Source organism: Carcharhinus amblyrhynchos, chromosome 3 (assembly GCF_965287045.1).
Source record: "Carcharhinus amblyrhynchos chromosome 3, sCarAmb.v2.hapA, whole genome shotgun sequence".
Taxonomy (NCBI): domain Eukaryota; kingdom Metazoa; phylum Chordata; class Chondrichthyes; order Carcharhiniformes; family Carcharhinidae; genus Carcharhinus; species Carcharhinus amblyrhynchos.
Window position 1 is genome coordinate 95,172,028 of NC_137326.1, and position 12,982 is coordinate 95,185,009.

At 35.5% G+C, this 12,982-nt stretch overlaps 1 protein-coding gene across 1 annotated transcript in view; it reads left to right on the forward strand.

Moving 5' to 3' along the window:
* The window catches only part of LOC145340939 (solute carrier family 25 member 36), a 66,275-nt gene extending 53,557 nt beyond the window's left edge, over positions 1–12,718 (forward strand). Inside the window, exons 5-7 of the mRNA XM_080185543.1 lie at positions 2,823–2,889; positions 5,036–5,325; positions 6,760–12,718. Of these exons, the coding sequence (XP_080041669.1) occupies positions 2,823–2,889; positions 5,036–5,325; positions 6,760–6,953 (551 nt within the window). The 3' untranslated portion in view covers positions 6,954–12,718. The remainder of the gene's footprint in view (positions 1–2,822; positions 2,890–5,035; positions 5,326–6,759) is intronic.
* The last annotated feature ends 264 nt before the right edge of the window (positions 12,719–12,982 follow it).

Sequence of the window (12,982 nt, forward strand, 5' to 3'; positions counted from 1 at the left end):
ACGTTGTGGTATTTGTTCTGTTTTGTCAGGTTTTTTTTGCTTTAGGAGGGTGGGTGCTATCTCGTGGAATTTGCATTGGATTCTTGGAATGGCAGATTATCCATAGAAATGCCAAATAACTGATACTTCTACACTGCATTATCTCCACGTTTCTGCCAATATAATAGACAATTGGTTGGACATGCAAGTGTTTAGAAGAGCAGTTACCATGTTGTGTTACAATCTCTCAAGTCTTTCATTTTCATTCTTTATTGTCATGTGAGAAATGATTAATTTAGCTCAACTTGGTGATGTCACTCGCATGTGGCGCAAGTAAGGAAAATAGTTCTCAAAAGTTCTGGAGATCATCCTAAACTACTTAATGGTTATTTGGTAGACTTAATGATTATTGGTAGACTTCTAGAAGTAAAAATGTAATATCTTTAGGATCCTCGTAAAACATTTTTCTATTGATTTTGTTGCGCGTGTTTGCTACATTCTGACCATTAAGACAAGGTTAGCATTTTTACCTGTTCCAAAATATTAGTGAATAACATTGTCCTTTTTTAAATAATGTATTACTGGTAGTAATTTTGTATGTTATTCCACTAAATGTGATTTTGTGATTTTGCTATTCTGCAAATAGCAAAAATTCAGTACTCCAGTGTTTAAATATAAGTTTTTTTTATTATCACATTTTGGCCCTGTTTTAATTCAGTCATTCAAGAGGGGGGAAAAACTCAACTTGAATGAGACTTGCAATTAATTATTTGAGTTCTAATAAAAGCTTCAATATTGCAAGTTCATCTGATAAGGTCAGTGCTTGTTGTTGTGATACAGAAAGGCTATGTCTATTTTAGGCACATACTGTACATTTTTCCCAAGAAAAGAGTGAAATCCTGTCATCCCGTGCTACACATCTGGTCACTTCCTATTGTAAGTGTAATCACAAATAACAACTAGCTTTAACCCTGTGAGAACTGAACTGAGTGCTGATGGCAGCCTGTAGTGTAATGTGTACCAGTAGTATTTAAAAGTTTGCTACTCCAGGGTCTGAATACCATATTTTTGTTATAAAACAAAACATGTACTGCACACCTTCACTATCCTGCCTATACATGTTAGTTACATTGCACCAAGCTACCATTTTCAAAACTTCAGTCTTCAGGTTCTTTGGGCGCTTGAGTGTTTTGCAAAATTCAGAAGAAACCATCCACCTTACCGGTCTAGCCTGCATGTAATCACAGACTCACACCATTGCCTCCAAGAGCTAACTTTTTTAACTACCTGCTGAAGCAGCCAAGCAAGCCATCCATTAAATCAATAAGTTAAAAAGGACAATGGCTTCATTGCACTGGCTGCAGTGGTTTAAAAAGGCCCACGAATACTGCCTTGAAGGCAGCTAAGGATAGACAATGAATGTTGTTTTTGGTTGTGATGCCTATTTTAGAAAAAATGTGATTCTTCATGTTATAAAACTATCTTTTATTTGATAAGACAAAAGCAAAATACACTGAATACTGAAACTCTGAAATAAAAACAGAAAATGGTGGAATTACTCAGCAGGTATGGAAGCATCTGTGCAGAGCGAAACAAAATATTCCAGATCTGAGACCCATCATCTGGGGGTTTCTGATGAAAGGTAACAGAGCTGTTATGTTCTGCTTCTCTCCACAGATGCTGGCAGATTAGGCGTCCTGTGAAACATTTAGGTGAGATTTGTGAATACCCTGCCTTAGTTTTGGATAGCAGACTTTGTTTATTGTACCAATAACACAAAGCAAGAAGTGGTCGAACTAGTAGGCTGGAATGCCTTGGTGGCCATCAGTGGTCACAATAAGACTCTTGATTATCATTTTTAAAAAGCAATTCTCACATGGTTCTCTAAAATACTTCAGAGAATGAAATCTGCTGTCTTATCTGGTCTGATCTACATGTGACTCCAAACCAACAATGATGGAGTTGAATCTTAACTGTTGAATCTTGATGCATGCTGACTTTACAGATGTCAGCAGTTCTCTGTAATCTTGCCCAATGTCAGCCTACACAATAAGTATCAGTAGGTTATTTTGTGGTTCATGGACATTGAGTTGCTTTTATCTTTACCTGGTATGGATGCAGCTCCCACATTCTAACCAGTTAAGTGGCAGGGACAGTTAACTAACTTAGCAGCTATCAACTAGCATGACATAAAATTGGAACCTTGTTCATAGTTAATGCCTTTACTTAGTGTGCTGTGAGAGGAACTCACCAAAATTTTAAAATGAAGTTTGCTGTTGAAAGCAAAAGTTCTTGTTCCAAGAATTAGTTTTTGAATTCGCTCAAGCTATGGGCAGCAATGTCTTTTCACTTGATGTAAAAGGTAAATAATGGAAGCCTGTGGTACCCGCATTTTCATAAGTAATTTTTGTTAAAGTTATTACAACTTATTCCTATCTCTGTGGGAAAATTGTTCTGATCAGCATTTGAGATGATACAGAAATACATTCAGAAAGAAGGTAATTTCAATCTCATGATGACCAAAGTAATTCTGATCACCTTTCCTCCAACCCCTTGTGTGTGACTAGTGTTTTTATTCTGGGAGGCAAGTAAAATTTACTTGTGAGCAGACCTGCCAGTGCATGCATATTTCCATTTCACAGTGTCAGTCATTCTTAATTTATTTTAATAAACTTGAGGGCGTTTGCTAGTTTGGAAAATAAACCAGCACCAAATTCCTAAATTGCTATATGTATTTAGTATGCAGCAGATATTAAAATGTGGACCTGTTGAGTAGATCATTGAACTCGTGCTGATTTTAGTGTTCATTTACATGGTTTTGAATACTTGTTATTTTTTCCCAGGCTTTACGGCTATTACAGCCACCAACCCCATTTGGCTAATAAAGACACGCTTGCAATTGGAAGCACGGTAAATAAGACATTTTTGTTTTAGTATTTATGGGGAAAACTAAAACTTGTTATCATACTATGTTATATTTTCATACAAACTATTGCACCTTGTTAAGCAAGTGTCAAAAGTTCCACACAGAGATAATGAACTCTTTTTTTTAAAATAGATGCCCTCAGATGTGTTTTGGTCAGCTGTGCTGTATCAAATATGCAACATGGTCAAGTACCTAAGCCTTGGTTTGGTGTGGTAGTCGTTCGAGATAGGACTGCAACCAAATATACCAGGTTTATACTGCTTCTGGAAAAAATAGGGAAAATGGTAGAGAAGGAGGAGTAGTCTTGGTGATTTCAGGATGAATTCACTTTCATTGCTAAGAGAGGATGTTGTGAGAGATATGCAGGCAATGGAGACTCTATGGGTAGAATTAAGAAATAAAAAGGGGATTTAAGATTGATGTGGGAGTTGTATGTAGGTCTCCTGGCAGCAGCTGTGAAGTATGTAAGCTGTGAAATCCAAGATTAGATGAACGAGTGGTAACAGTAGAATTGATTTCATGGGGCATTTTAACTTCCATATAGATTTGAGATAAATAGACTAGCATCTGTCAGAAAAGTGGTGGATTTCTTCCTGGGGATAGTTTTGTGCATCAAGATGTCCTAGACCTAACAAAGGAACATTGGATATTCAATTTGATAGTTATTTAGTGACCTGCCTAAGTAGAGAGTGGCACAGTGGTTAGCACTGCTGCCGCACAGCGCAGGGACCCAGGTTCATTTCCCGTCTTCAGTCACTTCTGTCTGTGTGGAGTCTGCAAGTTCTGCGTGGGTTTTCTTTGGATACTCCAATTTCCTCCCACTGTCCGAAAGATGTGCTGATTAAATGCATTGGCAGTGCTACACTATTTTCAGTGTACCCCAACAAGTGCTGGAGTGTGGCGATTAGGGGATTTTCACAGTAACTTCACTGCAGGGTTAATGGAAGCCTACTTGTGACACTAAGAAAAAATAATACTTTAGCTAACATGCAGTGCATGTTATAGTGCAAATGCATGTCAAATAGTGCATGAATATTTATCTTGATAGCAAATCTAGTATCAGATTTAACACTTCAAAAAGAAGAAATGTGCAACATCTACTAAGATTGTAGTTAGCCTTACTGAAATCTACAATGTGCTGAGACAGAGTATCCATAGAAAACTGGGAAATATCAGAGGAACTATAAGAGGTGTTGAAAACATAATTTTAAATGAGACAGAACCAGTTTGTACATCTCTAAGGAAGATGAATCTACTTGTTAAAAAAGACGGAAAACTAAAGGACTAAGAGATGATATAAAACTAAAAGAAAAATCATTTTAAAAAGTGCAGATCCTAGCAACTGCACAAAATATAAAGAACAACAAAGATTACAAAATCTAGGAAAAGAAGTATTAAAAGAAAATTGAAAGGGGGGGTATCAAATCAAAACAAATTTTACAAATGGAAAAAGAAGGTATTCAAGAGCAATGCAACCTACTTGAAAACTGATATCAGTGATGTTGTCAATGAAAACAATTTAGTGTCAGGAAATAGGTAAGTCAGAACCTTGCCCACCATTCTTGCTGGTGGGATATTCCCATTCCACTGCAGTGAACGGAGATTTGGCAGCCAAATTCTCTGATTTCACTGCAGCAGGAGCATGGCATGGACGGCAAGTAAGATCGTGCCAGTAGTTCTATAATTTATATTTGTGGGTATTAGAAATGCAGTGTCTCCTGAAAAATGCAGACAGACAATCTTGGCATTTATGCTATAGTAGCTTGGGCTTTTATATTTAATGCCTGCCAACATGAGGAGACTACACAGTACTACTATATTTATACAATCAGAATTTAAAAAATGATCAGCAAAATATATTTTTCTTTAACACTGGGGTAATCCTATTGACATTTAACCAATTATCACAAATTACATGCTTCTTGCGCTTTGCGTTTTTACTGTTTTGTAATGTGTTTTAAGAACAGATGAAGCTGATTTTTAATATTTGGAAAGGGTTGGTCGTCTGCTCAAAAACAGCTAGTTGCTACTGCTGTAATATTCCTTCTGTTAGAAGGTATGGAGATATTATGGAGGCGGGGAGTATAGAAATGTTAGAATTGAAATGATCTCCTGGTCCTTTTTTTTTAGGAACCGAGGTGAAAGGCGAATGAATGCTTTTGAATGTGTGAGAAGAGTATATCACTCTGATGGTATCAGAGGCTTCTACAGAGGAATGTCTGCTTCCTACGCAGGCATCTCCGAGACTGTGATTCATTTTGTAATTTATGAAAGCATAAAGCAAAAACTGGTGCAATCAAAGACCGCTTCAAACGTGGATCCCGAAGAAGATTCTGTAAAATATGCTTCTGACTTTATTGCCCTGATGCTAGCTGCTGCAACATCTAAAACATGCGCCACCAGTATAGCATATCCTCATGGTTAGTATTTTCTTATGCGTACCTGAATCTCTGCTCTATTTTGGTGCTTTTTCCAGTGTCTTCTAGATTTTAAGTACTTTTTTTTTTAAAAATGCAGTTCACCCTAGGGTCATAAAATATATTCTAATTTAGACCATTAAACAAGAACAAAATTAGGCCATTTGGCTCATTTAAGTCTGCTCCATCATCTCATTATGGTTGATATTTTTCTCAAACCCATTCTCCTGCCTTTTTCCCCATCATCTTTGACTGCCCCCCCCCCTTACCAATCAAGAACTTCTCTGTCTATGTCTTAAATATACTCAATCACTTGGTCTCCACAGCCTTCTGTAGCAATGAATTCCACAGATCCACCCTCTGACTGAAAAAAATTCCTCCTCATCTCAGTTCTAAAGCAGTGCCCTCAGGTCCTAATGGGAACAACTTCTCCACATCCACTCTATCCAGGCCGTTCAGTATTTTGCTAGTTTCAGTGAGATCCCCTCGCCCTTCTAAGCTCCATTGAGAACACACCAAGAATCCTTGAAAGTTCCTTGTACGCCGTGCCATTCATTCCTGGGATCATTCTCATCAACCTCCTCTGAATCCTCTCCAAGGCCATCACTTCTCCTCCACCCTTTCTGACCACTTCCTATTCCTATATTTCTGCGTTACTACTTGTATGGAGGACTATCTTTGTCTAAGACAATTTCTACCATAATGGAGCCACAACTTGTTTATTGTATCAAGCCTATTTTCCCAGTTGCACATCCAGGTCCACAGTAACTATATACTATTTATATAGTACTAATTACTTGTTAAATATCACCCTATGGTAAACTATACCAACCTGTGAATTGTGCATCAATGGGGAATACCCATCCCATGCTGCTTCTTTCTCTATCTGGAGCTTGTTCAGAAATGCTGAAATAAGATTATTTGGAGTTAGTAACCTAGATGTAAACTTAAAGTTATTGCCTTATTTGATATCTACATCCTCACAATGACTATAATACTACCGTCTGCACTCTCTCCTGTAAGAATGTGTTTGTAGCGCGCAAGAAACAATACCTTTCACTGTGTACTAAAACATGACACATTAGTTTGTGCCACCTACAGATTTTTTGATGCTTTTCAACAGCGCCTTGAACATCAGATTATTCAGAACTTATGCAGTGTTCTGTAAACCACATCTACAGATATGCAACCAAACAGACTTTATAAATGTGAAAGGGGGGAGGCATATGCTCATAGGAAATGGACAAGGTTGTGTGTGTTGTGGATTTGAACATTTTCTTTCAAAATTGGGGATTGGATTTCCAGCACAGACTGAAACAAGTGCCTTCACTAGTAGTGAAGGTCCCCAGGTGAAAAGAAACTGGTTGTTGGCACTGTTAAGTTGCAGATTTTTTGACCATAAATTGATTGACTGTTTTTGAAATTGTTTTTATACAGAGGTCATAAGAACTAGGCTACGAGAAGAAGGAACAAAATACAGATCGTTTTTTCAGACATTTTCCTTAGTAATATCTGAAGAAGGTTACAGATCACTCTATCGTGGTCTTATCACTCATCTGGTCAGACAGATTCCAAACACCGCTATAATGATGGCCACCTATGAGCTTGTAGTTTATCTGCTTGATGGATAACGAAAATGCTGTTTCAATGCAAGAACATAGAAGACCAAAGGATTTGACTGGACCAGAAAACCCCAGATAGATTTTAACACTGAGAAAGATGAGTCAATTGTGAAACTTTAATCTGCTGTTAAATCTCAATGTCTGATTCCTGAAGAAAATCTGCTCTGATCCAGAGGCTGGCATCGTCACCATGGCAATGACTTAAAAAGACAGAATCACTTCATTTGGCAGGGAACAGTTGAACAAATCTAAATTTTACGTTATCTTAGTTCTATGTTTCTTTATGGACTGTTTTTCATTATTGATTCAGTATTGTTATTTTTTCCCTTAAAACTTTCAATGTTCGTAGTTTGACTGAACACCTTTTTTTAAAATCATTTAAGCATAATTCTTTACAGCCCCTTAGCTGATAGTGTGCAAAACAAATCTCCCCTTGCTACCATGCAAGTTTTTTAACATTGGAAGCCATCTATAATCAATGGTAGTTAATGTCCTCAGCTATTTATCTGCAACCACCTTTTATTAATCAGAAAAATAATTTAAATGTTTTAAATTCTTTACTCAATATTGAAATCATGCTGCCCGGGTTTATTTTACAACTTTTATTTAATGTGAGAAATGCATCACTTCCAATCTAACCTGGTGCAAAATCTTCACTTAGAACAGCAGAAAAATGGTGATTGTGATTTCCGTACCAGTTCACAGAATAACACTGCTGTAAATCAGCTACTTTAATACCCAACTAAGCGGAAATCTAACTGAACTTGTCAAGCGCTCCTGTGATATATTTTAGAATTAGTAGTTTACTTGACACCCAAAATATGACGGTAATGAATGTAAAGCAAGATAATTTGAGATTGATTTGTTTAGTGTTCCCTTTAAAATATTGCATGGACTTATTGTGGGATATATGTTGGCTGTATTAAGAACTGTTTGAGAAACAAATCTGCTGTAAAAGCAATTATATTGTAAAGAAACCAGCCTATAAATACCTGTGAAAAGAATGTTAATGTTACAAATGGAGTGCTTTGAAGAAAGAAATGTAATATTCCAATATATGTTACAAGTGTGAATCTAATGCCTAAGTAGGTGACTTTGTCCAGAAAATTTCCTCAAGCACTTTGTGGCCTTTCTGCCTTGTGGATTTTGTTTGTTCTGATGGTTTCAGTTCATAAATCATCAAATTTTAATCTTTACAGAAAGTCTGTTTAGTCCAATATAGTTTCCATTAAGAGCTGTGCATTGTGCAGTATTAATCACTTCTGAATCTATACTTTGTATAATTTATATATTTTTGGGTTTTGTTAGTACAGCACATGATTTAAGCATATGCAACTATATTTTTGCATGTGTTGAAACCTTAACAAGTTGATTTTAAAATCTCATTTTTGCCTTGAGCTGTTCTGTCTGATCATAATGTGGACCTGAAGAGTGTGCCAGGATATCTCCATGTTTTGATAGAATGGTTTATCTAAATCTTCATGGATAAATAAGTTCTGTTGAGCTGGGGACAGAAACTGCATTAAACGTTTCCAACCTTAAGAAACAGAAAACTGGTAATCAGTACACTCTGTTGATAAAAATGAGGTAACTGAAGGATATATCGCACTTGATGGAAACATTTTTCAATGCAGCTGATTGAATTATATGTGGATTTGGCAAGCTGTACTGGAACAGACTAACTTCATCAAAAAGTTGCCTCAAGGCAGCATTGAAGTGGTTTTACAATTTAGACACCTATTAGTAAGTGTAAATCTATTATCAAAAATAACCATCGAGAAACTTAAACGCACAAGACTCGTGTTGAGCTACAATGCTTAGGACTTTTTAAAAATATTTAATGGTTATTTCTCATTTTACTGAGTATGTCGTATCCTGGAAGAATCTCGATTGCACTCGGGCTGGGATTATGCAGCTTATGCTTTGCTGGCTGCTATTTTTAATGTTGCCATAATATCATTAATTATGCGATCATTCAAACTAACAGAATTTGAAATTCTCAAATGTATGCAAGGTCAATATGCCAATTTAGTAAAAACTGCTACCTTGCAACAATATTGCTGTTCAATTCCAGTCCTAAAGTGTACTTGATCCTTTGACATAATGCATCCTTGGATGTAAATAATGTATGTACGTACTCTGTACAAGATTGTTAATTCTCAAGTCCTTATTTGCTTTGGATGCTTTTGCATTGCAAAGGATTAAAACAGAATATTAGCAAATGGTACTGCAATTTCATTAGTATGCAATGTATATGGTATTCCAGTATGCTTCTAAATACAGTAAATTGTCTTGCCGCATCAGAATATAACCAGCTGGAAGAGAAAAGGAGTTCACACAGATATGCCTTTCCAATGTTGTTTCAGATTCACCAATATTTGTATTCAGTTATGGGAGTTTGTATTAAAGCACATGAATCAGTTTTACTCACTCTAATTTTTTAATGTACGTGATACATTTATATAGAATCTAACCCTTTCTGTATTAAGAGCTATTAGTCTAAGTAAAAAGATGATATATATGGCTTTATTGCTAAATAATCAATTTTAGTTCAGTTCACGATGAATGATTTAGATACTTTTATCCAAATAGTTGACATAATTGAAGATCAAATTAAATGATGCAATTGCAAATGAATTCTACGACAGTAGAAATACAGAGGAATCTGTATTTTTCTCTAATTTTGAGGAAGTGAAGACCAGAGTAAGCTGAAAAGGTTTGCTGATAAATTAATGAAGTCCTTTGTCTAAAGTTTTATCTGTCCTTAGTACAGACGGTGAAAGAAATAATGCTGTTTTGTGTACAGATATTGGTATAAACACAATTGGGGTAGAAATGACATTTCTTACAAAAGATTAAAAAGAGGTGGGATAGCAACATTTGTCCATATCACTTGGATGTTTCATACAACATTTTTCTAGGACAAAAAAAGTAGCAGATGGGACTGTTAATCCACCCATACTTTTTAAACTCCTTGCTTGAAGGAGGTGATTTATGCCATTATGTCACTTCCCAAATGTTTTGCTGTGCCTCTGACTTGCCCAAGGGTCTATTCTTGTTCTAAGTATGGTCATCGAGTTTGGGTGTATTGCTTTCTCCATGAAACTATACCATTACAATTGAGCCTAATCCTGGTTCCTGCAGTCGGACAAATTCTAGTTGATTTTACTTTTGTTCTGGGTCAGCTCCCATCACCATCCAAGATGAGTGAATCCAAACTTGAGATCCTTCAGGTCTGTCCAGTAGAACAGCAGCACACTATGTAGTCTATGTATGGCGTAATGACCAAGCAGAAATGATAGTGAAATTATATTCCTCCCATTAAAGTACTGAAAGTTGCCATTTGATATAAGGGACATTCAACAAGATTGGGCATATTCATAAGTTCTCAGTCAATAGTTGAAGTTTTTTTTAAAAAAATAAATCTCGCATTGTGCAATTTTTAGTTTAATTTTTTTGAAGTGGGGAACAGTGAGTTGACACCCTTCAGTGGCTTGAGGCCATGCTGATTTCAGTCATATTCTTCAATTCTACATTTTTTTTCCTTTCGAAATGTCATCACTATTTTACAACATTTTAGTTTAAGAATACTCTTGAAATACCACTTCCAGGTTTCTTGTCAGGTAATTTCCAACACTCTGAATTTAATGTTTTGAGTGTAGGATTAATATTTCCATTGTTTACTGGATGCTCCTACTGTATGAGGCAAACAGCTCATCATATATGCAGCTTGTAAATGTTGATTCATAACTTGTTTGCTTAAAAAGCTGTGACTATAAATGGTTAGAATATGGGCAAGGCATTAGGACACTTAAGTCCACATAAAGCTTTTACAGATGTTTGATTCTAATTGAATAGAATTAATTTGTTAATACTTTTTTTGATAGCCTTTTATGCAAGATATATTACTGTTGGAACATAACCATTTATTCAGTGACTAACCTATTCATAAATATTAACATCCACAGACATACTGTACAAAATGGTATTGCGCATTCTGTTTTTGAAGTACTCCGCGGCAATGTTGAAACAACACGAGCATTTTTCTAGAGCAAATATTTCCATTTTAGTTATTGGAACATAATGAAAACTTGGGAAAATGTAGGTGACGTGACAAAGTCATGCAAATTTGGCAAAACTGGATCATCCAGTCAGATGACTATCATTTGAGTTTCAGTCTTGCTAATCTCAAGATGCTTTTTCTTTACCTGTTCTTAACCAGACAACTAAGATTAAACCCTCCCTGGGCAGTAGTAAATATACCATTACATGAGGAGCAGTTATTTGGACCTACTGCACAGAGTTTCTTGTCAGTTGCTCGTAGCACTGAAAGCAATGGAAAGGTACCAAGTGCTGATCATGCTTTCTGTTTCAACTGAAGAGAGAGATATAAAAGCTTTGGATCAAATGGAGGGAAGATAATTTTTAACAAAAGGAGGGAGCTCTGAGACAGTAGCTCCTATACTGTGTATCTTAAATTATTACATGTAAGCAAGTGTATCTATATTTTAATTGGCCTTTTTTCATGTTTTGTAGCTCTGGTTTTAGACATTAATTTTCAATGGAATGTAAATCAACGGTGAATGCATCAAATTCTCAAATTGTTTACAGTTACATTTTTCCAGATTTCTTAACATTTCTAGCTGGCTGCAAGTTCATCAAAGACAATTACTGTATTGAACAAATAATAGATATCTGATCAGATTGTAAAGATTTATAGTGCAATGTAAAGCATTTCATTGTGTATGTTGCAAGAAAAGATCATATAATGCTTTCTAACTTCTATGGAGTGAAAACAATTTTAACTTAAGGCAGCCTATTGAAATTTAATTGACTTCTGTGATGTGGACCTTCTTGGTTATGTCCAATAGCTGGAGAGCATCCTTTATGTTGACAATAAACCTGCATTTTTTTAACATATATTAAAAACATTAGTTACATATTAGAAAACATTAACAGACCTCCTGAGCCTGTAATTAATTTAATTTGAACATTGATATTAAGGTAACATTTAAGTTATTCAAATTTCTGCACAAGACCACAGAAATATGGATTCCAACAGGGACAATTCTGGCATTTTTAAAAGACCTATTTTACAGTACAAGATCTTCATTTGGTGTTCATAAAATTCACTCATTCAGCAAACCTCTGATTGTAAAATGCAAAGTCTAATGAATCCTCATGGTTTGATTTTCCCATCCTCCATTGTTTACAATCACAAGACTGTAAAGTCTGAGGCTGCTCCCAAACAAATGGATGGAATTTTCTCATTATTGATGGCTTTTTGCTGATTTCACCTACGAATCCAAAACGCTATGCTATTAATTGGCCTTTCTTTTCCCACCACAAAATTTGTCAAGTAGAATAGAGATAAATTGTGTATACTTGTATTCTGCTTTTCTGAAATATGGTATTTTATAACAAAGTTGAATGTTTCATTTCTTAATATTTCTAGCCTTTTATAATTATTTGTAAAATGAATCCCCTTCAGTTTTAAATTATTTTTGATTCTGAAGTGAGAAAGTAGTCTCCCAAGCTTCCCATGTATAAGTATTGAAAGCCTTTGTCTGTCAACCAGATATTCCAATTTGAAATGAAGGAAAGCAAGAGGACAATGTGACCTAATAGAAGAGATTATTACTAATTTGGTACACTAATAAACTAATTCACAACAACTTTTTCTCTTTGCCTATATAGTTTGAGCAGTAACTATTTTGTGCATTTTTGTGTATGTTGTGAAATGTTAATAAAATTGAGAATAGATGCTTCAACAACTGTTTAATTGCTGTGTATTTTGTTGTTGCATGTGGATAATTTTAGCATCCAAACTAAGGCTAACATTGTACAATTCTAAGACTTCACATCAAATAGATATATGGATGGTTTACATAAAAGATTGAGATTCACAAAACCCTTTGAATTGCAAATTAAAGACAAGTTATTATGCACAGATTCTACATTGTTCACAATTTGATAATCAATTTGCAAGACTGCACCTTATCTAGTTTTGTGGTTAGAGTTCTATCTTTCAGATTAGT